The 16,761-nt window shown below is 41.8% G+C and overlaps 1 protein-coding gene across 1 annotated transcript in view; it reads left to right on the top strand.

Annotated features, from left to right (window-relative positions):
- LOC124595860 (suppressor of lurcher protein 1-like) overlaps positions 1–16,761 on the top strand; it is a 660,754-nt gene that overhangs the window by 395,236 nt on the left and 248,757 nt on the right. Inside the window, exon 5 of the mRNA XM_047134767.1 lies at positions 6,780–7,003. Within this exon, the coding sequence (XP_046990723.1) occupies positions 6,780–7,003 (224 nt within the window). The remainder of the gene's footprint in view (positions 1–6,779; positions 7,004–16,761) is intronic.

Here is a 16,761-nt window from a genome sequence, read left to right as displayed (position 1 = left end):
CTGTTTTTCATTTCTTCTTCCTGCCGTTTTCCAATTAAATTTGAGTCCAGTGTCGGTAACAGTCATTTTAGTTTAATTATCACACACTTCAGAATACATTACTCCGTATTATTCATTGTCAGTAGTTCACTTCATTAGATTTAAATTAAAAGTTTCGTATTTTCTAGCTGACGTGGATTTTGCAATCCCTAATGTCCTGCAATTTTCCTAAAATTAGGCGCATTTCTAAGAGGTTTTCTTCGCGCTGACAGGTTTACGTTGTGTGAAGCGATCCAATACTATTTTCAAAGATAAAAGAGTTGCAGAAGTGTCGTAGGGTCACGTGTTTGTATAGCAGGAGTGGTTAGTAGACAAGCTTTGTGCCTCATTTCAACCCCTTACAGCTAAGTTAACTGTGACGCCATTTACGTTAAGTTTGTCGCGCTTCCCATCTAGGAAGACTATGCGTATTTTGCATTTTTGCCACTGGCATACAATCAACTAATTACACGCCAATATATGTTTCATTACAAGATGAGGCATACAGTTTTCACTCTACCCTCTACCGATCCAATTATGATATCAGGGTCACTTTTCCTCAGTGCTTCATCTTTAAGGCATTGAGCTCGGAATATTATGGAATGTTATCAAATTGACTACAACAATGCTGGAGACGGAGTGTGATTTCATTATATAGGTATACCCAGACTTTTTACAAACCTGTTGAGGTGGGGTGATTGGTGTGAGATTGTAAGCATTCAGCTTTCTTTGTTCCACGTTGATAGAAAGTACGGAGACGTCAGGCTGTCAATTCTGACGAATTACGTTGATTTTCTTCCTCTTTATCTGTACGTATGTTACTTGTTCGTGTAATCGACACTGAATCCAGATACCCTGACTTTCAGATACCTTGATAATATGCATGAATTACTCGAGATCCACGCACTTATCTTTCTTAAGCAAACACAACGTATAAGTTATAAACGTATGCACCGAATTCTCTCAAAAGGGTCATTCTTTCTGAACGTTTAATCCGTTGTACAGTGTCTGCTGCTTTCGTAACTGAGAAAATGTATTTTGTTTTAATTTTGTCACTCGATGTCTTCCCTGTCGCTACAGCGTCAGTTGATCTAAGGCAGACAAATTGTGTTCGCCATTCCATGCTGTGCTGTGAAATAGTAAACACGCTCGAATTCCCGCCCGCCTGCCCCGCAGCCCGGCCGGCACTGCTCATGCTCCCGGGCGCGCCAGAGGTTGAACGCATACGCTTTTTATTTTTTCGGCGAGTGCAGCGCCTAGGCGAGCCGCGAGTTTCGTGCTGGCAAAGTGAAAGTCTGTCTGAAGCACCTGACCAAAGCGGCTGCATCAGCTTGGCGACAGCATGCCTTTGTTCTACGGCAGGGCCACGATGGCGCGCCGGCCAGCTTCACTTATACTCCGGCGCACACTGTGCCAACTTCCTTCAAAACCTGGACGTAACACAAAACTGGATACAAAATCCTACCCGACCAAATACTTTGCAGATTCTTTGGTTGCTGCTTAGGAATCCGACACAGGAATCACTAAATTCAAACTGGCGGATTAAAAATTACAAAAATAACGGTTTACAGTAAAATATCGGGTACACACTGAAGTGACTAAAGTCATGGCGTACTGATGCGTATATATACATATGGCGACAGTGTCGCATACACAATGTATAAAAGAGCAGCTCATTGTCGAAGCTGTCATTTGTACGCAGATGATTCATCTGAAAAGGTGTCTGACGCGATTACTACCGCACGACACTAATTAACAGTGTTTGATTGCGGAATAGTAGTTAGAGCTAGACGCATGAAACATTTCATTTCAGAAATCGTTAGGGAACACAATATCCTAAGATCAACAGTGTCAAGAATATCCCGATAATATCAAATTGCAGGCATTGCCTCTCACCACGTGCAACACAGTAGCCGACGACCTTCGCTTACTGACCGACAGCGGTGGCGTTTGCGCAGAGTTTTTAGTAAAAACAGAAATAAACACTCCTTGAAATAACCGTAAAAATCAATGTGGGACGTACCACCAACGTATCCTTTAGGACAGTGCGGCGAAATTTGACGTTAATGAGCCGGCCGAAGTGGCCGAGCGCTTAAAGGCGCTACAGTCTGGAACCGCACGACCGCTACGGTCGCAGGTTCGAATCCTGCCTCGGGCATGGATGTGTGTGATGTCCTTAGGTTAGTTAGGTTTAAGTAGTTCTAAGTTCTAGGGGACTTATGACCACAGCAGTTGAGTCCCATAGTGCTCAGAGCCATTTGAACCATTTCTTGACGTTAATGGGCTACGGCAGCAGACGACCGGCGTGAGAAACTTTGCTAACAACACGACATCGCCCACAGCGCCTAGGTTCGTGACCATATCGGTCATACCTTACACGACTGGAAAACCGTGGCTTGGTCAGATGAGTCCCAGTTTTATCCGGTAAGAGCTGATGGTATGATTCGAGTATGTCGAAGACGGCTCGAAGCCGTGGCCGTAGTTGTCAAGAAGGCGCTGTGCATGCTGGTAGCTGCTCCATAATGTTGTGGCTGTCTTTACATGTAATGGATTGGTTTTTCTGGTCCTACTAAACCTGTCATTGACTGTGACGGTGTTAGGCTACTTGTAGATGATCTGCAGACAATCATTGACCTCATGTTCCCAAACAATGACGGAATTTCTGTAGGTAATAATGTATCACGTCACCGTAACACAATTGTGTGCGCTTAGTTTGAAGAACATTCTGCACAGTTCGAGCGAATGATTGGACCACTCGAACCTTTATGGGACACAATGGAGAGGTCAGTTTGTTCACAGAGGCCTGCAGAGGCAACACTTCCGCAATTATGGGCGGCTGTAGAGGTAGCATGACTGAATATCACTGCATGGAACTTCCAACGACTTGTTGAGTTCATACCACGTCCAGCTGTAGCACTGCACCGGGCAGAAGGAGGTCCGACACGATATTATGTTGAATCCCATGACTTTTTTCGCCTCAAAGTACAGTATTTTTAGGTCTCTCATAACGGATTAGAAGTCTAAATTGCCGTAGTGAAATGTTTTATTCAACATTCTACATCTTTTCAGTCGAAACTGTAGTCACATTCGTCGCTTGCGTCACTATCGCTTTCAGAAGGGTCACTGTCGGGTTTCCATTGGGAGATGGGGGCGAGAAGCAACCGTTTAACTTCAGTTTTCATTTTCTACACTTCCGAGATGAGTATATCTGAAGATGTCAGAAACGGATGGAATATGTCATGCCTCGTACACTCAAGAGTATATTCGCGTGTAAATAACATCAGATATCCTTATTCCGAATTTCCTGCGCATTTGCAGATAGCCGACCAATCGGCAAAGGAGCAGCTTCAATTATGACATATGCATGCATCTAAACCGTTTGGACTGATGTCTTTATCGGGCATTGCAGCGGAATATTGTGAGTGCGGTGAAGTTAGCAACTGGCTTTCGACAAATATACTTTCCTTCAGAGATATTGATACACATGCTATATTTCTAGAGTCCTGTTTACGTAATTTAAGCAGTTCTACAGAATTTCGTGAAACGAACAATATTACTAGGAAAAATTTTAATGCTGTAAAAATTATTTGCGTAATTTAAAAAAAATTATTATCACAGCTCGGCGTAGCTCCGAAAGAGGTCTGCAGAAAATTCTAATGACATTTTTTTGTAAAGATAGTAGTTTATGAGGTAGCTGCTATAATTGGGGATCCATTTTTACCCTGTGACACTAACGGACGTTAAAAAAAATGATTAACCATTAAAAATTCGAAAATATGCACACGCAAATACATTTGAAGTCACTAACTATATTATTAAGGTAGTAGAAGACCCATTTTCAAAAGTGGAGCCACACAGAAGAAATTTTGTAGTCGTAGCTTAGTTTTACATCGGTATACGTCATTACATCGGCCAAAATTATCACGAACGCACCACACACTGTTTACCGGTAACTGTCGTGGCACGTATCATATCTACTTGAGACTGGAATTCCACAGTAGCATTGGACACGTATGCACCAGTGCAGTACATACAAAGTTTCACGGGGTTTAAATTATAGCGTACGCTTTTCTCTATTTCTAGTCCGTCCAGACTTTGAATCGAGTTGGCCCAATGTGCGGCGTGGGGTGTGGCCTGCTGTAATTTCATTGGGGTGCAGCAGTAGATGGTGTTTGTCTCCGTACTCCTAGACCATACAGTACCTGGAAGCCAGCGAGGATGGGCGAAAGAGATGGTGGAGAAGGTGGGCACAAGAGTGACTTTTGCCATTGAATGGTGCTCAGTTGCATTTGTTCTGGCCCCTATCTGTGACAAAGAGGTGAATTGTCAAAGCACAGTGGGACCATTGTTGCTCCTGCATTTGTAGAATGGTACCTTATATAGTTGTATTTGAACTAAAAAGGCACGGCGATGCCGTTGTGTGCTTTGAGTATATTATATTTGTAGTTGACCTGATAAAGTATGGCGATGTCATGTTATGATTTAGTTGCATTCTAGTGATAACATTTAGCTGTTGCCATTCCATGTAACTTCATAGTTGCTTGTGTATGAATTTCTTGTGTCGAAGCAGGTCATGTTCTTTGTACGTGTTGTTTGGCTGGTGCGTGTCTAAGGTGTTTGGTTCCAGTTGGTTTTTGTTGTGCTATCTGATGAGCTAGTGTCGTTGTTGCGGAAATAGTGCTCAGTCAGTAAACATGTTACTTTCAGTGGGGCGAAGCAATATTTCCTATTAATGACATTTTTACGTGTATTTTAGTTTACGCTTTCTATCGTGGGGCCGGCCGGAGTAGCCGAGCGGTTCTAGGCTCTACAGTCTGCAACCACGTGACCGCTACGGTCGCAGGTTCGAATCCTGCCTCGGGCATGGATGTGTGTGATGTCCTTAGGTTAGTTAGGTTTAAGTAATTCTAAGTTCTAGGGGACTGATGACCTCAGAAGTTAAGTCCGATAGTGCTCAGAGCCATTTGAACCATTTCTATCGTGGGTTCTTGTATGCTTCTCAAGTCTCGTTTTATCACTGCTAGGCAAGAAATTATTTTTATCAAATTCATGTTGTTACGTCAGAAGTCAACTAATTTGAAAGATTGAGCGCTAGTACTTGCTTTGTTTGTTAATGCATGACTGAGGCGTACAAGGTTTTATGATGATAAAACAATGAAAGCCCTAGTTGGTTAAGAACCTGTGCTTGCACATCTACCGGCCCAACTCCATTCCCCCTACAGCCTGTTTCACAGTGTAAACCTAGTTTCGTGCTTTATCGTATTTATACTATTGCTGAATTTTCTGAGGTGACGAGTAATCACCATTTGCCTAAACAGACACACCACACTTTGGGTAACTGATGTACAACAACAACGGTCGCTTAGCTGCTGTAAAGTCTCATTCAGATTCTGGCTCACCCCTTGTGTCGCAAGCTAGAGGACTGCACTTTATGCTACAGTAGTAGGTCAACAATATAGCTACAATCTAGCTGTACAACTCTTAGAATAATAGCCTATATCGGAATAATGCTGTAGAATGGCTGCAATCGTTATAAACTCCTAAATTTTATTTTTTCCATAGTTAGTGAGCTGCACGCTACTTTTTATGTGACTGCCTCTTCTTCCTTCAGCAGTCAATAGCCAACGCATATGTGCTCCGACTCCCACCAGACAGAAGTGTTCCTCTTTCGGAGTCCTGAGTTACACACATGAGGCAACATTAACGAGTTTGCTCTCACACCGAGCACATGGAGGTGTTCCAGTCTCTGGCTCGTGCTACTACCTTCGAGGTGATCTAGCGTTGTGTAATGGTTCAAATGGTTCAAATAGCTCTGAGCACTATGGGACTTAACATCTATGGTCATCAGTCCCCTAGAACTTAGAACTATTTAAACCTAACTAACCTAAGGACAGCACACAACACCCAGCCATCACGAGGCAGAGAAAATCCCTGACCCCACCGGGAATCGAACCCGGGAACCCGGGCGTGGGAAGCGAGAACGCTACCGCACGACCACGAGATGCGGGCGTTGTGTAATGAACACTGTGTACCGTAGTTTAGTCTAGGTATCTTTTTAGCAGAATATGGAAGTCTTCCTGTAGTCGGGCTCTACTGCACGACTGTCCAATGCGGTATATGTGTGTTCACTCTGTGCTGAAATAAGGGAGCACAAGTCGATATATTCAGTATACTTGTGTCATATGTAGATTATTCTCATACTGGAATGTGGAGATATTCCTTCCGCTGGGTCCGGAGAAAAGCGCTAATGTAAGGTAACTTACGACATGCTCAGTTCAAATGCATTAGGTGCAGGCGTTCTCGTGGCGACCACACGGAGATATTCTTCTCGCTAGGCACTATTGAATGTTTTGAGCAGAAAGAACGCATAATGACACGTACAATACACATAAATTACGTCCAGGTGATGGCGCAACAACCACATGAATGTGTGCCTGTCACGGACTACTGCTGCACGTGCTGTAGTGAGAGAGCACACGGTAATGTATCAAGTATGTGTATTAGGTGCAGATGTTTTTGCAGTGACCGTTTGAACGTCTCCCCGGCACTGCGTGCACTTTGATGACAGGGGGCAGTATGACGTATCTAGTACATTTTCCTTTACTGAAAGTGTTCGTGATGATGTTAGCAAGCACACGATGAGGTGCATTGTGTACAGGTGCTCTCGTGGTGGCCTGATGAAAGAGTTCCTGTCCCTTACGGCTCGTGCAGTGGTTAGCTAGCATAGACTGACGTATTCAATACGAGTGTGTTATGTGCAGGTGTTCCCGTGGAGACCACGTGGAGGTGTTCCTGTCGCTGGGCCCAGCTGCACGCGCTGAGGTGAGCGAGCGCACGGTGGCGTCTGGCGTGCTGTGCGGCGGACTGCGAGACGTGCCTACCACTCTGTACAGCCAGGGCCCGGCACTGGTCCTCGCCATGCACTCCGACTCCTCACCAGGAAACAACTCTGGCTTTCTGGGACGCTTCAGATTCCTCGACAGGCGTAAGTTAACATTTGTCTTCTTTATATTCATCAGTTTTTCGATTTCTTTCGCACTTCTTTCAAGCCTCCCTAGAATTTCATCTCTTCACAGCTTCTACCGTCAAAGCCATCAATATTTTATTCAGTTCATTTAAATAATCTATCTCTCTGGTAATACTTTGTTGTACATCATCTCATCTTTATTACTCCTTCATATCTTCGCACTTGTTATATTTAAATTAGCAATAATTTTTTCGCTATTGTTAAATTTTGCTTGCTGTTTTCATCTTCTCCTATACCTGCTCCGACTACGCAGCTAATTATTCACCAATTATTTTAGTAACAATGCTATTGTCAAGGAATTAGGGGTGACGGTGAAATTTATCAATTGCAGAGAAAATACATAAGTTAAAAACAGTAATCAAATTCGAAATATCTTATCTACCACAATTATAGTCCCTCACATTGATAGTTGGTTGGATACGGGCTGTGAAATTTGACATCCAAATTAATTAAATGCCCATCAACACCTCTCTGTAGCTGCGAGGCTTATAACAGTTGCCGGCCGTGGTGGCCGTGCGGTTCTAGGCGCTGCAGTCCGGAACCGCGGGACTGCTACGGTCGCAGGTTCGAATCCTGCCTCGGGCATGGATGTGTGTGATGACGTTAGGCTAGTTAGGTTTAAGTAGTTCAAAGTTCTAGGGGACTGATGACCTAAGATGTTAAGTCCCATAGTGCTCAGAGCCATTTGAACTTATAACAGTGACTGTGCCCGGCTTACAACGAAGTGTGCTCACATGAACACATTCACAATGTAAACCATGCATCGGGTCTGTTGCTTCTCATCTCTTAATGAGTACCCATCACCAGCTTTTTACCGAACTGAAAATTTTGACGTACTTGTGTTGCAGTGTCCCGTACGTTATCAAAGACTCCTACGTTTCAAGCCCGTGGTTGTATAAAAGTTTTCGTACTTCTCTGTTCTGCTAAAAACGCTGTCTTCCACCGCATTATGTTGGCTTCTATATAATATCACAATTTTACATTCTACATACGTTGATTTACGGAAAAACTTGATACATAATATTTTAGGGTTCGTGTTCCTGACTCTATACAATCCCGCTAAGGCTCGTGCTCCAATGTATATAATGCAACAAGAAAAGTAAATGCTAAACCCATGGCGCAACCTAGTCACCGAACTGTTGGCATGACTGCAGTTAAGAGTGCAATCTTTCTTCGCCGCAGCGTTAGTTGGATGGCACGCCCATCGTCTCGGTCAGGAAAAATCCCCGGTACTCATTTTATAGCAGGCTCAGTGGGCCCAGAACTGTCCTGGAACGACTGGAGCGAATACAATACAACTTAATTTACAAACTATGTTAACGCAAAAGAATATAGACTGCTCTAGTTACTGAAGCGATCCCTCTAACACAGTTGCACGCATGTGTTCGTCGACCTTGAATTATGTCCTTACGCTATGCCAAGTTTCATCGAAGACGCTCTGACGATGGGTGCTCATATGGGCCCAGTTTCAAATGGTTCAAATGGCTCTGAGCACTATGGGACTTAACATCTGAGGTCATCAGTCCCCTAGAACTTATAACTACTTAAAACTTACTAACGTAAGGACATACATCCATGCCCGAGGCAGGATTCGAACCTGCGACAGTGGCGGTCGCGCGGTTCCAGGCTGAAGCGCCTAGAACCGTTCGGCCACACCGGCCGACTCGACCCAGTTTCACTGCAGGAAATGTTCTAGTAATAATAACTTGACACAGTACTATCTATACCAGGCGCCGCTAGAGACGTCACTTTTCTTATATCCAAATCAGAAACATGTACAAATTAGCATGAACTCTGAAAAGGGTGGAAGTACGCTGCACTACACTCTACATGCGTTCATGATAGCTACTTACACGAAACTGCAATTCTTAAAACAGGACTTTGCCTTTCGGAAAGAAACGGTGCCTCGTGAGGTGCAAATAGGGAAATCGTAATATCACGATACCTCACAGCAAAAAGTGACAAAAGAGTAGTTACATACTTGAAGCACGACATAAACATTTTTGCGTGTTTACTTTCATACGGTAGTAATTATAGCTCAGGTTACTTTACAGAGTTGTTCTCCTGGTAAAATAATTTTTCGAAGTTCATGAATAAGTGTGATCACATTTGTATTTACTGGCCCTTTTTGTGACTACCACTATCGTCACCCAAATTGTTAAGGAAAATGTATGTAGTAGTCGTGAAACTGTAACACGTCATACAAAACACAATTCACAAAGTAAAATAATAATAAACATACGTTGTTGGTGGCACAGTGCTGAAACCATTGTGGTGGCCTTCAGATTATAACTAAAGTCATACCTGTGATGTAATATGATTCTTTAAAATGAATTTTTGTGCCTATAGTTAGAATTTAGGAACGAACATATGGGTTGCTACTCAAAATGCTGATGTACTCTTTTGTAAAATATGAGTGAAATCTGTTCATAGCTTTCAACGGTTCAAATCCAAAAAATGCTTCTTCAGGCTTCCAATTAATCCCACATGAAACATCTCCACTCAGAATAATGATCACTTACAGTCACCTTTGTTGGAAGAACACTCTCTCATTAAAATCTGTTTTTACGAGGTTTGCTCTTTAAAATACATTATGCTCAAACGTATTTCGTAATTTGGTATCCATTACAGAACATTATTTCTCCATGTACTTATAGGTCGAAATCGGTGGTGTCAGTTACCAAAAACAACAGTCAGAAATACGACTACACATTTAGCAATTTATTAATTTTCAGGCAAACGAAAATTCACAGAAAGAGCCAGCGTTTCTAAATGTTAATTCAACGTAGCGCGTTTCGGTGCAACGTCGACGTCAGTACCGAAATTCATGCTGGCAAATGATCGATATTTTTTTTTTTCAACATCACCATTGACCCTGCAGGTATTCGCAGTTCGTGTACTTTAGTGGTTAATTCCTTACAGAATATTAACATAATGCCAGATATCGGCACTATGCCACATAAAAATGTAGAAGGGTGCATACCACACATTTTCCGCAGCCCACCGTCATTTATCAGACTTTTGCTGACCGTCTGTCTCCTCACACCAACGCGTAATAGTAAAATTGAGGTTTGACGTAAGGTGCCAAATTAACGGAGCTCTCTCACATGTTTATGCAAATTTCACAGTTGTTTAAATCATTTTGAACATCGTACTACTTGCAATAGAACCAAATATTAAATAAATAATCTTGGTTTTCATCACGAAAATAAAGATATTTATTACTTCCACAAATTATACATAACACTGGATTGTTTTATGTGACATTTACAGGAGAAACTTAACTGATAATTTGGTTGCACATGTGCTACGATGATTCGAAGCAGATTTGGACCACATTAAGAATGAAAATCAATTTTTGTAGTAGTAACCCGAATACGTCGCTACATGCTTTCGTATACGGAAGTTATGACAGCCATTGCTTCTCTGGGCTTTATTTTCGTCCCAATTTTTTTTCAGTTGCTTATCATACGTGTAACCTAATTTCTTAGTAACTTACTGTAAGCAGGAAATAAGTATTAATACATGTAATACATCCATCTATTTCGTTTTTATGTGCATGCTTCACGGCTAAAAGTTATCGTGTAACAACTTCTCCGATTACCTAGTCACATACACTAGTCGAATTTTGCATGCAGATGAAACTCGTGGATGAATTTTGAAGTGTATTACATGTGGACGCTTGAATAAAAAACTAGATACTTTTTTTCCGAGATAAAAGCATTTTGTATTCTTCTTTGTTTTTTTGCAAAAAAACATGAAAACATAATTTGGTTATATAAACACACATACACACATATTCTGAATGCTAATGCCTTGTCCAGGCAACCCCTCTTCTCTATCAGTGTCTGTTCGTTTCAGTTTCGTGTAATTGTTACGTCCTATCCTCTTCTTGTTGTCTTCCGAATACTTCATCTCATGCCGTCCTTATTCTTTCTTTCCCAACACTTTCCCTTCAAGAATATTGATGATACTGGTCTTGTATCTGATGATATGTCCGATAAACATTATTTTCCTCGTTTCCATTTCCTTTAGTGGTCCTGTCTTTTTTTGACTATCCTTAAGACTTAGATGGTGGTTTTTCAAATTTTCCAGCTCTCTCCTGTCATTTTTCGCCATATCCACATTTCAGCCCTTGAAACTGATTCCTTTCCACTTCACCCAGAGTCCAACTTTCCCTTCAATAAAGCGTTGTACTCCATAAATGTCATTTTGCAAAAGGTTTTCTGACATCGGTATCCAGATCTATGGTGTTTGAAGAAGCAAAGAACAATCATTAGCCATAAATGCCTTTCGTGTCAGTGCAGACTTTTTTCTCACTTCAATTAAGCATATTTTGTCCTCTGTAATTATACTACCAACATAAAAGAACTATAATACTGGTCAATTCTAACGTCATCAATTTTTACATTGGTTTTACTTTGCTGTAACATTTTCTCTTACTACCATTACTTTTATTTCCTGTCTGTTCACTTTGCTAATGCCTTTCATATTTTAAGGGTGTCCGATAGGACCTGAAACAGTCTATTCATTTCTTTTTCGGAGTCCGCAACTATCACGATGTCATGAGCAAATCTAACACAGTGTGCCGTGTCACAGTTTGCATCTGTTTCCTTTGTCTTCTCCTTCATTATAGCTTCTTCAGTTAACGCACTAATTAAATGTAGAGATATGTTTCGTTATTTTTGTATACTCTAATTATAGATTGGTATAGTACCATTAAAATTAGAAAATTATAATTACGATCTAACTTGCATTCTAACAGATGCCTTGGCAACAATAAGTCTTGTCTCGTATTGCCACTTATACATTTTCACTGCAAATAGCTTTGAAGTAAATACTTTATCCTGACAGCATTTTCAGACACTAAAGATATGTTAACGCATTCTTAGTTACCGGAATATGTGGCAACGTATCTCCCATCTTCATTGACTACAACTTCCGCAGTTACTTTCAGATATATGGCGGAACGTACAAGAACTCTGTACAGAATAAGTTTCCTAGTGTTGTTCAGAGTAATTGAAGCCCTCCCGTGCTGTATTTGCCTTCTCCATACGCAGCAAGAAATATTTTTCAGTGTTTCCCTTCAGCTTTTATTTCAGATGTTGCTACAATGTAAAATTTATCACTCATTTGGCAAGTGTGCTTTTTGGGAATATGAAAATACAGTTTAAAATCTTGACTAAGGCATTGTCAGTACGCGCAATACCTAATGCACAATTGATCTTTCTCCCAGAAAAAACTGGGAGGTGCGGTACGACGATGGTACCCCCCGCAAACCACAGCACAGGAATTTTAAAATAAATCTTGTAATTTACGATTAGGTAAACAAGTTGTCATTTCAATTTCTTTTTGTCTCCATAGTTACTGTTACATTCCAAATAGCAGGACTCCACATTCCAATCTCAATGCACATGCCCCATTACTGTGGTGAAGAAAGCACACAAACCTGTCAACAGACGGTGAAAAATTATACACTGCAGGATGCGGTCTGCTTTCTCCTGACAGTTCTCTGTTTCGCCTACAATAAGCAACGCTTAAGTCAAGAAGGGCAAAATTGCACTCAGTGCACCTTTTTTGCTTAAGTGTCCATACTTGTCGAAAATACTTAATGTAAACTGGATGTAAGTTGCCTTACAACAAATACACACACATTTCCCGTTTCCTTGTTCTTGTCACGAGTGTGGACTTTATCACCTGACAAGTGCTACGATTACCTTGTCACGTACAGGCGCTGCATTTCGCATGGAGATGAGCAGCAGGCGCTGCATGTAGACGCCACTGCGAACCACAGCTCGCGTGTTTCGAACTACACTGCGGGTAGCCGTCACACCCAGGCGGCAGTAACATCGCAGGCGCGACCCGTCTTAATGCGTATGTGTGCTTGTGTGTGCGTCTGTGTGTGTGTGTCTGTGTGCGAGGTGTATGCGTGAGAACGTGTTGGCGATCGCGCTGTCAGAAACACGCACTTGATCGCTTATTGCGCTACACGGCTACTGCAGCTGCTGTCTCTTCCCTCTATAAAAGTTCACTCAGATTTCGCTTTGTTTCATAGGTAGAAACCGCTGTAAACGCTTTCTAATGATACAAAACTCGTAACAATGTGTTCCTTTTACATTATCTGTGCCGCAGATACGGTAATGGACGTTTTTATTGTTTTCTCCACAGTCATGTAATACATTTTTTGTGGGCTTTTATAATTTATGAGTGCCCTTTCGAAATTCGCTACTGAAGAATTGATAAAGCTCGATTCTCAGTGTGCACAATTAATCTTTCTACGTCTACAACTAAATCTGTACTATGGAAGCGACCACACCGTGTTTTGCAGAGGATCTGTTTTGTACAAGTACCAATCATCTCGTTTCCTCTCCCCATCTGTACTTCACGAAATATAAATTGTACGAAGTAACATGTTTCTTGACAAATGTTTGAACGTCGGCTCTTGAAACTTTGTGAGGTTCTCTGTCTTGTTCCATACCACTCTTTAGGAAATCTTACTTACTTTTTCAGAGCTTCTGATTGATTGCCACCAGGTCGCTGCTTCTTTCTGTCTTTCATTTCATAGTCGATTTTGTGCCATTTTGAAATATCTTGTGACAGTAAACCTCAAACTAGGTACACCTTCGAGTTTCGATTCGGCACACAGTATGAATCTGGAAGTAAAATATTTCAGAGGGAGCACAAGTGATTTCTTGAGAACTGGAAACTTTAAACTGTAAGACGCCAACTGAGCTAACATGCCTTCTGGATGCTAAAATGATCTACACCAGTTGGAGCAACCGTGACCTGGATATCGCTGTATGAATCCTGATTCAGAAATGAATTTATCGCACAACAGATTGAACCATGTGACTAGAGTGGCTCTCATAAATCAGTTACGGGCGTTGTTTCTTACAGAAAGCATTAAAAGTTTAATTAATTAGAAATAATGAATTACAAGTCTTGGCCCAATATAGCCCGGTTTATTACAGTTGCTCTTCATAAGCACATACATCAACAAGAAAGTAATGACTACAAATTAACTTGAGCAATAAATTACAAAGTCAAAGATACTGCCAATCATGAACATTGAAGTTAACTTAAACCCGAGACAGGTTGGTTGCCAGAAGTGTGCATTGAACAGGCATTCCCGAAAAGAGAATAACCGTCGCGGGGTGTGCAAAATGGTTCAAATGGATCTGAGCACTATGGGACTTAACATCTGAGGCCATCAGTCCCCTAGAACCTAGAACTACTTAAACCTAACTAACTTAAGGACATCACACACATCCATTCCCGAGGCAGGATTCGAACCTGCGACCGTAATGGTCGTGCAGTTCCAGACTGAAGCGCCTAGAACCGTTCGGCCACACCAGCTCGCCGTGGTGTGCAGATTGACTTACTAAATCCGTTGGCAAATAATAGAATCTGCTCGGTAAAGGGTGAGCCCTCGAATCATTCACTAGGTGTTAAATCACAGAACTTAATAAAGCATACAAGCAACAGGACGAAAAACACCTAACTGCTTACTTTCTTTGTTGTCTGTGTTGCTAGATAATCTCGCCATAGGTGATGATTCGAAGAGGTGAGCTACACACACGGCGGAGTGTGGTGCCAACTGCCAGTCACCAGCTACCACTGTGTGTGGGAGTCTGGCTTGTGCCACGCCTCCCAAGTCTGAATGCCTGCTTTTTCACATCTATAAGCCCTAAACCTATGTATCTGCATCTCCATTCACAGCGTCCAAAAATTTATCCTTCCTCTCTGCACAAAACGCGTGCAAAAGAATACTCCACCATAAGAAGGCTCCACTCAATAATGTTTGATGAGATTTTAAAAAACATTTATAATAACAATTAACGAGCTGCCTTATGGCGTAATGGCATGTACAATTTTGAGGAAACCGAGCTCCATGCGGTTACTTATTCGATATGTTTTTATTGCGAAAACCGAGCTCCAGGCACACACTTATTAAATATGTTTTTACGTCACCCAACGGACTGTATTTCGTCGTCTGAAATTTCTAGAAAAAGGCGGTCTTAACTATCATGTTCAGATAAATTCTTACAGCTACAGTCCCAGCTTGGGAGCGAGAAAAATGTTCACATCAGGTGGAATGGAATCTGGATGTCACACTTCTCCCATACAAGAGGAAAAGAAAAAAAATGAACGATAAACAGCAGTCAATTTCCCAAGAAAAAAACAGAGATAAATATCTCTCGGAGGAAAGCGTTACCAGCGAAAAATAACATTCCGCCGAGCTGATCTTTCGGTAAATATACCAGCTTGCAAAAATTATTTATCCTTCCCCGGCCGAGCGCATGAACAGTTCGTTATACTTCCATTTTTTGGCAGAATCCGTGACCGCCTAACATGTTGATGCAGTTTGTGGCGGTATGACCACTCGTTCCCCACTGGTGTCGAACATGACAAAAGAGGGTCCGTTAGACGCCTAGTTGACCGTCAGCATCTGCGTCACTGCCGTTGCTCATTTGGGCCTGGTCCTCAGAAGCCGCTCCCTTGGGAATCCTGGGGCTGGCTGCCAGCGGCCCCTGGCCCATCTCGCCGTGATGCCCATGATTTTATCAGATCCATACAGCGCAGCAACCATAGGCACAAGCAGGTAACTGCGAAGATAGGGCGAAATTCAGGTATGCGTTAGTGACTCGATCTTTGCAATCACCAAAATCACCACTATTATCAGCATCAAATATTCATAAGTCGGTAGAAACACGATGCAGATTACGATAAATTCAACACATAGCAATGATATATGGGACGTGTCAGGCCATCAGTTGGCTGATGTGTTTCAGAATGCTTAGGATAGAACACTGGAACTCTTCGTATAGGGAATGTGCTTAGGACCTTCAGTGGAAGAAAATAGACTTTTTGTGCCATATGAATGATTTTATACTTTCTCGAAAGAAAGTATAACATCGTGGCAAACTAATAGCAAGAAAAGTGAAAAAAGGCAAATTTTACCTCATTTTAATTTTACTAATGCAAATGATGTACTTATTGAATTACAGAGTTTTGTCGAACTGTCCTTTTGTGAGCCGGTGTGTTCATATGCTTCCTGAAACTTTTTGTCCTCGAAACTTTAGTGCCCCTATAGCATAGAAATAAGTTATATCGACATCTACATATACATGGATACTCTGCAAACGACATGTAAGTGCCTGCAGAGGGTTCATCCTACCACCCGCACAATAATTATCTATTACTCCAATCTAGTACAACACAGGGAGAAAACGAACATCTGTATCTCTCCGTACGAGCACTGATTTTCCTTATTTTAGCATAGTGATGGTTTCTCCCTATGTAGGTCGGCGCCAACAAAATATATTCGCATTCAGGAGGAGAAAGTTGGTGACTGAATTTTCATGGAAGTTTCCGCCCGAACGAAAAATATTTTGTTTTAATGATCTCCACCCCAAATCCTGTATCATTTCAGAGACACTGTCTCCCCTATTTCGCGATAATACAAAACAAGCTGCCCTTCTCAGAACTTTGTAGATGTACTCCGTCAATTCTATCTAGTAAGTACCACTCACGGCGCAGCAGTATTTTAAAATAGGACGGGCAGGCTTGGTGTAGGCCGTCTCTTTAGTGGATCTGTTGCATTTTTTAAGTGCTGACAACAAAACGAAGTCTTTGGTTAGCCTTTGCCATGACGTTTTCTAAGTGTTTCTTCCCATTTAAGTTGCCCGTAATTGTTATTCCTAGATATTTAGTTG

This window comes from Schistocerca americana, chromosome 2, assembly GCF_021461395.2.
Source record: "Schistocerca americana isolate TAMUIC-IGC-003095 chromosome 2, iqSchAmer2.1, whole genome shotgun sequence".
NCBI classification, from domain to species: Eukaryota; Metazoa; Arthropoda; class Insecta; order Orthoptera; family Acrididae; genus Schistocerca; species Schistocerca americana.
The sequence above is the reverse complement of the archived record's forward strand: the minus strand, read 5'-3'. Positions and strand labels throughout refer to the sequence as shown.